Below are 11878 nucleotides of genomic sequence, written 5' to 3'. Positions count from 1 at the left end.
ACATATCTTATTTTGAAGTAAAAAAACAAATGGGGCAAAAACACCTAGCGGGCCAGATAAATGTCCTCAGCGGGCCGCATGTGGCCGGTGGGCCGTGGTTTGAGGACCCCTGACCCAGAGTGTGTAGTTGACTCTAACCATTATACCTTGTTCTGTTAGAAGGAGTGTCTTTTGGTCTATGTATAGGTTTCCCATGAGCACAATCAAGTGTTCTGGAATTCCTATTATTCAAGATGTTATCCATAGTTTGTTCTGACCCACACAGTCAAATACGCTTGCAAAATCAATAAACCACAAGTAAACATCTTTTCTGGCATTCTCTGCCTTCAGCCAAGGTTCATCTGGCATCAGTGATGATATCCCTCATTCATATATTGTGGCTAAGGTAACAAAGCATAGCACTTGGCACCATGAATTCAATAGTTCATAATATGTATGACGATAATCATCTCATTAGTATCTGATCTAATAAAAGACAGAATGGCAAAAGAAAGATGCTATACGGGACTATGAGGTGGTGGTACATTTTGAATTTTTCCAAATCAGGCTTAGTTTTCTTTTTGATGGTTGACTCAAACCCACAGGCATAACTGTCATCCTATAACCCTGGAGGTTATGGGCAGCAATCTGGAATGGCAATCCTGATATGGTTAGAAAACATACTTGAAGCTGACAGGTAGTCCCAAACCATAAAGTGTATGCTATAGGAATTCTGAGAAGGCTTTTCATTTAAAGTGAACAAGAGCAGAGGAATAAATGGAAAAACAAAATTCAGGGACCACAATTAGGGATCAAGAAGTGGCTTCTCTCCTTTTAAGGTCAGTAAATGAATTTAGGACAGTCAACAAATTTGACTCTTAGGACCCCGTGATACAGCCTGTAGCAGAAAGAAGTCCCTGGCTCGAAGAATGGCAAAACTGAAGTGTTTCTTTTCCTGGTTTTCTCTGTGCCTGGAACCCTGCGTGGCGCTCCTCCCTAAGGTGTCCGCGCGCATGCCTCCCCTCTAAACACCTCTCCTCCTTGACTGGATTCTTCTACTTCGCGCTCTTGTAAATACGGGGAGGCTAGCAGGCACAGGTCACCTTGACCTCCCAAGCCAAATTAGCCAACAGGGCAGGTTAAAAAGCAATAACAGTAGCCCATAGGAAATCACAATGGACTGCAACTAACACAGAAAAACAATTACCATAATCAATCCACTTTAAGCACATCACAATGAATATTTCCACATGTCAAAATGGTTCCAGATTCACCAAGCAACCAAATGAAACAGAAAACACATTTAGTTTTCATAATAGCTCTGTATGTGTCTTTGCTGTATGTCGGATCCTTGCCTCTTTTCTGAAAATTCTGTGGGGTTTTGCTTTTTAGAAAAGGATTAGAAAAATTTTAATTTTTTTCACCTGGCCCTATTGCGCAACGTGGCTTTTCTCATCTGAGTTGAGCTTGCTTGTTTCCAGTCCCTCCTCCCTCTGCTACTTTCACCTCCTCCCTCTCTCCTGCCCTGACTTCCCGCCCACGGCGCTTCCACTTCGCGTTCATCCGGCCTGTCTTTAATTCCATTACTTATGGGGCTTATTCTCTTCACGTTTTCGACCTCTCTCCTCACAGTCCTCCTTTCACTTCAAATAATTTAGTGCTGTGCTTTTAAAATTTATACCCAGCATAATGATATCCATACTATTATTCCACGCCCCCTCCCATTTTCTTTAATTTTTAAAAAAAACTTTCCCTGACTGTGCATTCTTCAGACGCACCATGAAACAAAAGTCTTTGATAATTTTGATTGTTATAACTTCTGTCACATCATAATGCGTCTGATCTTTGGTGACTAAACCATTTTTCTTTTGCTTAGCTCCTTGTTGCATCTTACGTTTACTTGGGATCCACCCATCCCTCTGCCAGAATTAGTGTCCAGATGAATAGGCACTGACGACAAAGATCTGCAAACACATTCGTTCCCTTTATTTTCTCTACTTTTTTTGGCTGTGTTTGGGAGTTCTCAATGCTGTTGCCTTTACCAGCCTTGCAAACAAGGAGCTGTGCTGGGTTTTTTGTGTTGTTTTGTTTTCCTTTCTTAAAGGATTGATTCACCATTTCTGGTGCCTGTTGGAGATGGTGTAGTGACTGCAAGGCTCCAAAATAATGTTTTAGAGATTGGACTATTATTGATGGCTCTCAAAGGCAATAGTTTAATCCTCAGAGTTTAACATGGTGACTCAGTTCTTTCCTGGCACTACCAAGTAGTGGAAGTGGCACTACCTTCTGTGAAGGCCTACTATGCGAAAGACCTGGGATTAGGTACCGTGACAGCTAACAAAGTAAAGAATGGTCTAATTTCTAGAACATTAAGGCTTCCAGCAGGAGAGACAGTACCACATAAAGCTAGAAGTCGCCCTGGTTCTTTTGGTAGACCTAGCTCAGCGAATGGCAATGCCATTAAAGCTGTTTTCTAAGTCAGTAACGGGGTCATTCTGGACACCTTCCTCTCATTAAATTTATTATCAAGTCCTAACAACTTTATCTCGTAACTATCTCTGAAACCTGTCTACTCTTCTTTATCCAAGTCCTGGGTGTAGCACATGATTTGCAATCTGCTGATAACTAAAAGGTTTCATGGGACCATTAGGTCTGGCCATCTGCCTACTTTCGTAAAAATTATAGCCAAGGAAACCTGGAGAGCAGTTCTACCCTGGAACACAAGAGGTCACCGTGAGTCAGGGAGCCAAGTGACAAACACATCCAAGAAATGTGGGACATGTGTCGGCGTGGCTGCAGCACCCATGGGAACAGACTGCAGCAAGATGGTGGGCGCACAGAGGCCAAAAGGGACGGAGCCTCAGCTGGAAGGTGAGTGGACAGCTGTGACAGGTCCAGCCCAAGATCCGGCAGGAAGGACACACAGCTGTGCTCTCAGCATGCAGATGTGGGCTCCTTGTTTGTGATCTAATGCAGCATTGCTACTGGATAGTTTCTGGACGGTTGCCTTAGAAATAATTACCTAGTTTTGTTTTCCAAAACACCTTTCTCTATTGGTTTCCAACAGACAGTACCTAAAATATCAGAATCCTGATGAAGAGAGAGAAGAATTCGACCCCCTTATGGACTTTCTAGGAAGCAGGGAAAAGAAAGGCATCGTATATCTGCTTAGTTCACACAAGGGTGCTTAAAACAAACAAACTAGTGGGAAATGGAATGAAAGATAATGGGGGGGAGGGGGGAGATATTGGAGCTTTCCCGCTAACTTTGCCATCGAGTCTTTGCTGACTCATGTCACCCGATCGGACGGGGGAATCTCTTTGGCATGGTATGTGAGACGGATGGGGGAATCTCTTTGGTACTGGGCATGGTATGTGAGACGGACGGGGGAATCTCTTTGGTACTGGGCATGGTATGTGAGACGGACGGGGGAATCTCTTTGGTACTGGGCATGGTATGTGAGACCAGACAGTCTGAAAAAGGATACCTGTCTGTGGACTGAAGACCTTTATGTGAGAATCCTGTTGACGTCAGGAAGGAGAGCGAGACAGACAAGAACCTACTGGAATGTTCTTACAGTGAGCACAACAATGGTCATGAGTGTTTCATAGGAAGGCCCAGGGGCCAACATCCCTGATGGCTTACTTCTGAGATCTTTCCATGGCAGTCCTAGCTGGCTAGATGGAATACGGCTCTAACCAAGGAAGAGCAATAGAAGTGTCTTGGGGATCTTAAGTAGCTATTTTCATTAATGCCAGCTTTAAAAAATAGATTCTTCTCGTACAAGCAGTAGTTTTGGATTGAGTACATTAGGTAATAGGACTACCTACAGAATTCATTTACATAATCCTCCGAATTATGTTCCATTGACTCACTTCCTAGATGAAGCAAACAGAACACTGTAAGTCATAGACAGCAAAATAAAGATGGATGTACTGTTATTAGTTGCCCAAAATATACAACGTAAGTAGTAGGTACAATTGGCAGAATGTTCTGATTGTTTCAAGTGATAATCTTGCTTCCTATCATACGTAACTACTGGGTCCTTAAGCGGGGCTTGGGAAACCCACGATTATGCCTTGATGTCCCACTGACTATTGACGGCTAAGAACTTGAGCAAGCTGCGAGACCTCAGAGGGCTTCCTGCAGAAAGCTAGAGACCTGCAGCAGAGGCCTTTCAAAGTGTTCCCTTCTACCCTCTGGCTCGTGGTAACTGTTCAAAAAAGCAATCGTGCGTTACATTTTACAGCCCCGAGCTCAGAGGACTCTTTGAATGTACTTCTTGCACAGCTCCGGGAGCCCACGTGCGTTTACATTCTAGTGCTGAAAAGTCTCAGCCCTTGATCCATAAAGAAGTAGGCCTTGAAAACAAGAATTAAACATGAAATAATCACCAAAGAGAAAATGATCATCCCTCATCACCAAGGGAAAGCTACCTCTCAGCCACAGCCACTGCTCACACTTCACTGAATTAACAGCCCTTTTTTCTATGTGACGAAAACCGAGGCTCCTCATGGGTTTGTGTCCTAGGTAAATATATTACCCGTAAGGACATGCATTAATAGATTTCAGTTAGACTTTCACTTGCTAGCTCTTAAAGAGAAGCATTCTTGATGGCTCGGGAAAAGTCAAAAGTCACCTATAAATAGTAAATGCTATCAAGAGTCCAGGAGTCCTGGGGGTGCAATAGGGGTACTCAGTAGCTAACCAGAAGGTCTCACCGGCCTCTTTGTAGGAGGAAGGACCTGCTCTCATGAAGATTACAGGCTAGGAAACCCTACTAGGCAGTTCCACCCTGTCCTATAGCTATGATGAGTCAGAATTAACTCAATAGCACACAAATCACTAACAATTCTGCACTCACGTTAAGATAACAAACAGAAACAGACTTCTTATATATGTTTCCATCAGTTTTAAAGAGAGCCAGCAGGCACTCGGGCATACCATATTTGGAAAGTTAACCTGCGGCTCTGGCTACTTCCATTATAATTGCGCAGGGCTTTGAGGCCACGCCACAAGGGCAAATACTGTCATCTCCGTGTTACTAGCCTTCTACAACGTCAAGAATTCTAGATCCTCTTGGGAAAAGTCACTCTTCTGGAACCAAGGCTCTAGGGGAAGGGAGTGAAAAAAACTTTCATGGAGTTTCTCGTTTACCACTGAAGCTTTTACAGGATCAAGGCTGAGGTTCTGAACATCTTCTGATCAGGAGGATTTAGCCCCAGAAGGGTAACTAGGACCCAAGAGGGCCAATGAGAGGCGAGGGAGTAAGAAAGAGATCGGTGGTCAGGGTCAGAAGTCCTGGCCAGGAGAGAACACAAGGGTCAGCACCCTTTGGTTGTCTAGTTTTGAAACCTTTCAATGGCAAGAGTAGCTGACTAGATGGATTATGGGTCTAGGAAAGTGAGGATATCCAAGCAGACTGAGAGACACACCCTTGATGCCCAACTCCAATCATCAGCCACATTTGGCTACTTAAGTTAACTACAATGTAATACAATTAAATATTCAATTCTTCCATCGCACTACTCACACCCCAAGTGCTCAGCAGTCACTTGTGGATCATGGCTACCACACTAGAACCTTATGGAACATTCCCAGAACTGCAACAAGCTGTAGTGGACACCAATGCTTTAGAGTCCAGACTATTTTTTTTAATTAAGATTTTAAATATTTGCAGTTTAAATACAACAAATAACAGTAAAATGTGTGGAGCTTAATTATGACTAAACCTATCTGCTTTGCCCTATAGGATCACTTTGAGTTGATCCCAATTCCTATAGGACAGAGTAGAACTGCTCTGCAGGGTTTCCAAGGCTGTGAATCATCATGAAAGCAGACTGCCACATTTTCCTCCTGCGGGGCAGCTGACGGGTTCAAATCATCTGCCCTGGGTTTCAAAGCTGAGTGTTTTACCACTGTGCCATCAGGGGTCCTTTCAGTTATTATAGTGGTTACGCACTGAGCTGTGATCCACAAGGTTGGAAGCTTGACACCACAGGAAGCTTGACACCACCAGGCTGCTCTGTGGGAGAAAGACGGAGCTTTCTCCTCCTGTAAACAGTTACAGATGCGGAAACTCACAGGGACAGTTCTACCCTGTCATATAGGATCTCTAGGAATTGGCACCAGCTCAATGATGGTGAAGTGTTTTTTTGCGGGACACACACACACACACACACACACACACACACGCACGCACAGTGGTTAAGATAACAGATTCTGCTCCAAACTTTCTGGACGTAAATCCTGGCTCCAAACCTTGCTGGCAATGGGATCTTGGGTAAGTGAATAACTACTTTGTGTCTCCGTTTCCTCATCTGTAAGATGGGGCTAATAATACTACGGATTGTATAAGGTTGTTGGGAGGACTAACCTATGTAAAGCACTTACAATGCGATCCCAAACACAGTAAGTTCTATTTCAGTGTTAGTTCTCACCACTTTCACAACGAAACACTTAAAATTTAGGGTGGTGAGATTTCACCTCACATCTTTTGGACACGTTGTCAGGAGGAGCCAGTTCCTGGAGAAGAACACCATGCTTGCTAAAGTGGAGGGGCAGTGAAAAAGAGGAAGGTCCTCAGGGAGACGACATAGCACCCCTGTGTGGGCAGCGCAGGGTGGGGCAGTGTTTTGTTTTCTTCTGTTGTACATCAACGGCACCTAACGACAACAAGGCTGGGGAATAGCTGTAAACAGTCTGATGCGTCTTGTGTCCCGCATCCCTGTCAGCCAATCTCTTTCAGATAGGCTACAACAGTCTCTGGTCCTCAAGAGGCCCGTGGGTGCGCTCTGATCTTACTTGTAGAGCAGAATGTCCGCCGCCTGCAGTACAGGGTAGGTCAGCAGGCCCACAGTTCCATCATGTTTCTGCGTGGTGGTCTTTGCCTGGGGCGGTGAAGAAAAAAGCGGGAAGCAATCAGACACGAATCTAAGTTTATCTCTAAAGCAAGATAGTTTTGAAGTGGAAAATCTGATCTGAAGCCACTTGTATGTCTCAATTGATTTTAGCAACTTTAACTATCCTCTAGGAGCCAGTGCAAATGGTTCAAGCACTCAGCTGCTTACTGAACAGCTGCTGGTTCAAGCCTAGTCAGAGGGACCTTGGTGATCAATTGAACAACAAAAAAGTGGCTAAGGAAAGTTGATAGGACACAGTTCTATTCTGACATACATGGGTTGTCATGAGTTGGCAACTGTCGGTGGACGAGGAACCCTCCCTCCTCTGGTGGGCTTGTATTCATTTGCTAGGCTTAAGCTGCAATGAGGTAAATCCATTTTACTACTGCCCTTAAGGGTGCACCCTGTGCTCCCCACAATTTCTCACTCGCTCTCTTTCTTTTTTACGAATAAGGAATCATAAGGGTTGCAAGTTCTAAATCAGATATACTGCAGGCCCCACTGGAAGGATCATAAAATATCATCCATCAGAAATTACTGTGAATTAACACCAAAAGCCATGCTCTGTGTCTGTGGAAGCCTCCCAGAAAGTCTCACACCTGTGCTGCTGATGTAAAGGAACTGTTTCCTCGAAATCCCCTTTAAAAACAGCAACAACAAAACCAGAGCTTTTGAAAACTGAAACTGCAGTCGGAGAAATTTGAATCTAAGCAAACAAAATTCTCTTATCTCGATGCTGGCGTGATTATGAATACTGACGTGGTGAAGGTGAAGTAATTCTAATGAACAGTGCAGGCCGTCTAGGCAACAATGTGTCCTAAGTGGCGAAGAGGACGGAACACCAGAGGTAACGGATGACCCGAGGGTACAAGGTCAGCTGCTAGTGTGTGCTGAGCATGAGTCCTAGTGACATGAAGTCCTTGGCTGATACGTGATTTCATTTTCTGAGTAGAGCTCCCTATTGAAGGGAGTATTTTGTGACTTCACTGGTAATTGTTTCCAAGGCCTGAGCATGTCATCCTTTGTAACACCGTAAATACTTTGGTGAGTAAATAGGCCTGAGAAGGAGTCGTAGGTTACTCAGGGGCTGCTAACCTCAAAGTCAGCCATTGAAAACCCCCAGATGCTCCGTGGGAGAATGAAGAGGTTTTCTACCCCCACAATGATTCACAGTCTCAGAAGCCCACAAGGGCAGCTCCACTCTGCCCTATAAGGTTCTGGATGAGGCGGAATTGATTCAATGGCTGGTTTTTTTAATGCATAAATCGGATTCATTTAATTTGCATGAATTACTTTTCTTAAGTCTGCTGTTTCTAAACGGGCTAAAGAATGAGATTTATAAATATGTATAATTCCGAGGAAAAACTTATGAACTTGGGTTTCCCCTACAAGCATCTGGACATACACTTTGAAGATTGGTCTGCAACGGCAACAGCTTCCCTCTCTAGTCATCTTAAGTTCAATGCTTCATAATTATGTTACAAATTCAACTTTTCCTTTTTTGAAATCATTTTATTGGGGGCTCGTACAACTCTTATCACAATCCATACATCTATCCATTGTGTCAAGCACCTTTACACATCTGTTGCCATCATCATTTTCAAAACATTTGCTTTCTACCTGAGCCCTTCATATCAGCTCCTCATTTCAAATTCAACTTTTTTGATGGTATACCATGGAGTTTATACAGTTTCTAGCTTAGTACAACTAATGTGAAAGGCCATTCGAAGCAAACTTCAGTTTCACCCTGTAATTCCTTCATTAATACCCTTATTACACTGCCTGTGAGAAGGGCTGTCCTGCCAGCACTAGAGGGTAATGATTATTGAGATAGTTTATTGTGCCAGCCTGGCCGATAAACACAAGTGGGATTAACTGAAGGGCAGAGAGATAAATGCCTTGGTGAGTCTCACCTTTCTTGTCTCTCGCTCTTTGATCATCGGACCAGTGTGCGGCTGCCTTGCTTGTCCTGTGCCTCAATCTACCTGTGGGACGCCTAGCCTGTGGACTGTGTCGCTGTAAGTTGAGGTCCCTTTAAGACATTGCTGGAGCTGGGGACTGGCAGTTGGTGACCTGGCTGGCAGTTGGTGACCTGCCTTGTGATTGGCTGCTGTGCTGACATAGCCTAGATCTCTCTATAAATAGAGGAAGATCTGGCAGCAGATTGGACTGGAAGGACTGCTAGTCTCTCACAACTCTCTCACGGCAGTGAGTTGAATTGAGCCATTTGTAGTGCTTTATAATTTAACTGTTTCTTTCTTGTATTATATATTTATCTGTATATGATTTAACAGTTTATTTCTTGTTACATATCTAATTATCTTTATAAATAAATATATTAAATTATCAGCAACTTGGTTTTATCTCTCTAGAGATCCCTGTCTAACACAATTATGAAGGTTTAATTCGGAAGTAATCAAATGAGGAAACAAGCTAACTTAAAAACATTGTTAACATGTTGGGCATATAGTCTTTTAAAAATATTAGCCTGCTGGGCCTTGACATTATAAAGGAAGGGAGACAATGGGGAGATCACTGATAATTTGGTGAGTGGTTATTATGTGTGCCAGATCTTTTGCATATGGTGGTATCACACGAATCCTCCAAATCCTGATCTCAAACAACCTTAACCTTAACCCCTACTCCACTGTTCGTGCTCCAATCAAAACCAAGCTAGGTGGCTCCTACCAGACTGTCCCATAACCCTGGAATTTTCCCAGAGTACTTCTCACATGCCATTGCTCTTTGGTTAAGGGTCTTTCCCCAATAGACTATAAAGCCTCATGGAAGATACCTTTGTCTCACGGACCTTTAGGCCTCCAGCATCTCCCACGATGTAATGAAGACATCACTTTATAAAACATAACTTGCCCAAAGATGAGGCTGGGACTTGAAATCCATGCTTTCCCCACACGCACCACATCCTGGGCTTGTGGGACGGCCTCTCCTGAACATCAGTGCATTCATTAGGAATATGTTCTCAGGAGGCCCTTAGACACCACTTTCAAGTGGGAACAGTTCCCATTATATTAGTCTTCAGTTCCTTAAAGAAAGGATTTCAGGACTGAACTTCGTGTGAGAGTATTATAGTGAAATGGAAAGTCTTATCTCAAATCAAAATAGAGAAAAGAGTTATTATAAAAAATGTTAAGTTATTACAAAATACTATAAAAATGCTGCTCTTAGCTCCTGGGAAGCTATGGCTCCGCGTCATGAGTGATGGCTCGCCACTTGGAGTGGCCACTCTCCAGCTCAGTCCTTTCTCGCTGCTGCACAAGGAGGCTTTTCTTGACACCAGTGGCCCTAAGGGCATGCTTGAAAGGAGTACGAAACAGGAATTCATGTTGATGTCGTTAGGAGCTATGTACCCATGGGTTATTCAGTTGCAAGAATAAATGGAAGTAATGTACAATGAATTACCCCATGGATCCTTTGCCGTTGTAGAAAAAAATCCAGCCTTAAGTTTTCTGTGGGTTTGCACTGGTTGGTGCCTGGTTTCAACTTGTTTACCTAGTATATAAAATATATCACCTCTCCACACAATAAAAAGGTTCTTGCCTCATGATCAGTAAATTCCAGTGGAGATGGGAGGAAACATAGGGCCCAGTAATGCAGAAACTGGAAACTGCTTAATAGTTATCAAGCGGTCCGGTCCAAGTCATTAGCCGGTGCAACCACATACAGATCATAACAAGTAGCAGGACTTTTAGATTGGGATACATCTTGGAGAACCCCTTTGCTTTCCATCTCATCGTCAGAAGCAGAGAGGTTAAAGACATGGCACAGTTCCAGGCTACTAGTGAGTAGCAGACCAGGGAGGACAATAAACTCAGGATTCCCAGGGCCTAGCACAAAGACAACAAAAACGGGGAAAGAGCTGTTACAGGGCACTTGCACCCCTCTCTGTGTATTAATCAGACCATTGGCCCTTACCTTCCACTGGTGTAAATGCTGCAATCGGGGTAGTCTAACCATGCAGGTGAGGATCCAACTTAATTGTGTGTGTTCAGAAACCTAAAGAAATAAACAGAACAATACCAAAGGTGGTCAGTGTTTACTGCATATAAGACAAAGCTAAACAGCTAATAGGTATTATCTGAAATGGCTGAAAAATCACCCAAATCAAGGTAATTTAAGGAAACAAGGGAAGGGAGTTTCATTATGATTAATGGTGAAAAGGTTATTGAAATCTTAGAAGGTTAATCTGATAACTAGTATCGTGTTTAAATCATCATCACAACATCCCTAGCAAGTAGCTGATCATACTCTGCTTCAACCATCTTCAATGAGAGGATTTCATGATGTTCTGAAGAAACAATTCCATCTTAGAGAAGCCTATTGAGAAAACACATACACACACATAAATTTATCTTTACTTATGCCAGCTTCTCTCTAATACTTCCAAATACATGAAAACAGTTATCACACCTTATATGTACATGCTACAGAAAGGTACTAGACTAAAAATTAAAAATTACACCCTTTGTGTCTACCGTGATATGAAATTTGGAAAATACTTCATCATCCCACCATTTCAAAGGAGGATTTTATAGTTTCTAGCTTCCCTGTTAAATCTAGCAAACTAACTACAGTAGAAACCCCCCCCCCCTTTTTTTTAAAGAACAGATTTTGTCAACAAGAAAATATAAGCTTTCCCTAACTTGTTTTTGTTTTAACCAAATTTATCAAGTAATCAAATCTGGCAACAATGGGGATGCCTCTTGGGCCCAGGCCAAATGATAACTGAAGACCTAGAATGTAAGACCTGTGTACCCATCTCTGGACTTAGGGACTTCTCGCCCGTCATCAAGTGCAGTTTTGTGTGTCCACATGATTTCCTTAAAAAGCAGAGGCTGTTGCCAACTCTGGGAAGTGGCCCAAATGTGTTCTTTGTGGGTTTTGTAAAAGGAACACAAGGCAGAGGGCTGTCTCAGCCCTGGCCTATGTTGCTAGCAAGGAATTGCCATCTGGCATAAGATAGTTTCTCATCCCCCACC

General features: G+C 43.2%; 1 protein-coding gene across 1 annotated transcript in view; it reads right to left on the bottom strand.

Annotated features, from left to right (window-relative positions):
- WARS2 (tryptophanyl tRNA synthetase 2, mitochondrial) overlaps positions 1-11878 on the bottom strand; it is a 102415-nt gene that overhangs the window by 10307 nt on the left and 80230 nt on the right. Inside the window, exons 3-4 of the mRNA XM_045283715.1 lie at positions 10815-10895; positions 6784-6869 (exon numbers count right to left, since the gene is read on the bottom strand). Coding sequence (XP_045139650.1) covers positions 6784-6869; positions 10815-10895 — 167 coding nt within the window. The remainder of the gene's footprint in view (positions 1-6783; positions 6870-10814; positions 10896-11878) is intronic.

Source organism: Echinops telfairi, unplaced genomic scaffold, assembly GCF_000313985.2.
Source record: "Echinops telfairi isolate 266 unplaced genomic scaffold, ASM31398v2 ScPeMD7_7466;HRSCAF=8504, whole genome shotgun sequence".
In the NCBI taxonomy this organism is placed as follows: Eukaryota; Metazoa; Chordata; class Mammalia; order Afrosoricida; family Tenrecidae; genus Echinops; species Echinops telfairi.
This window is presented reverse-complemented; position numbering and strand designations above follow the sequence as displayed.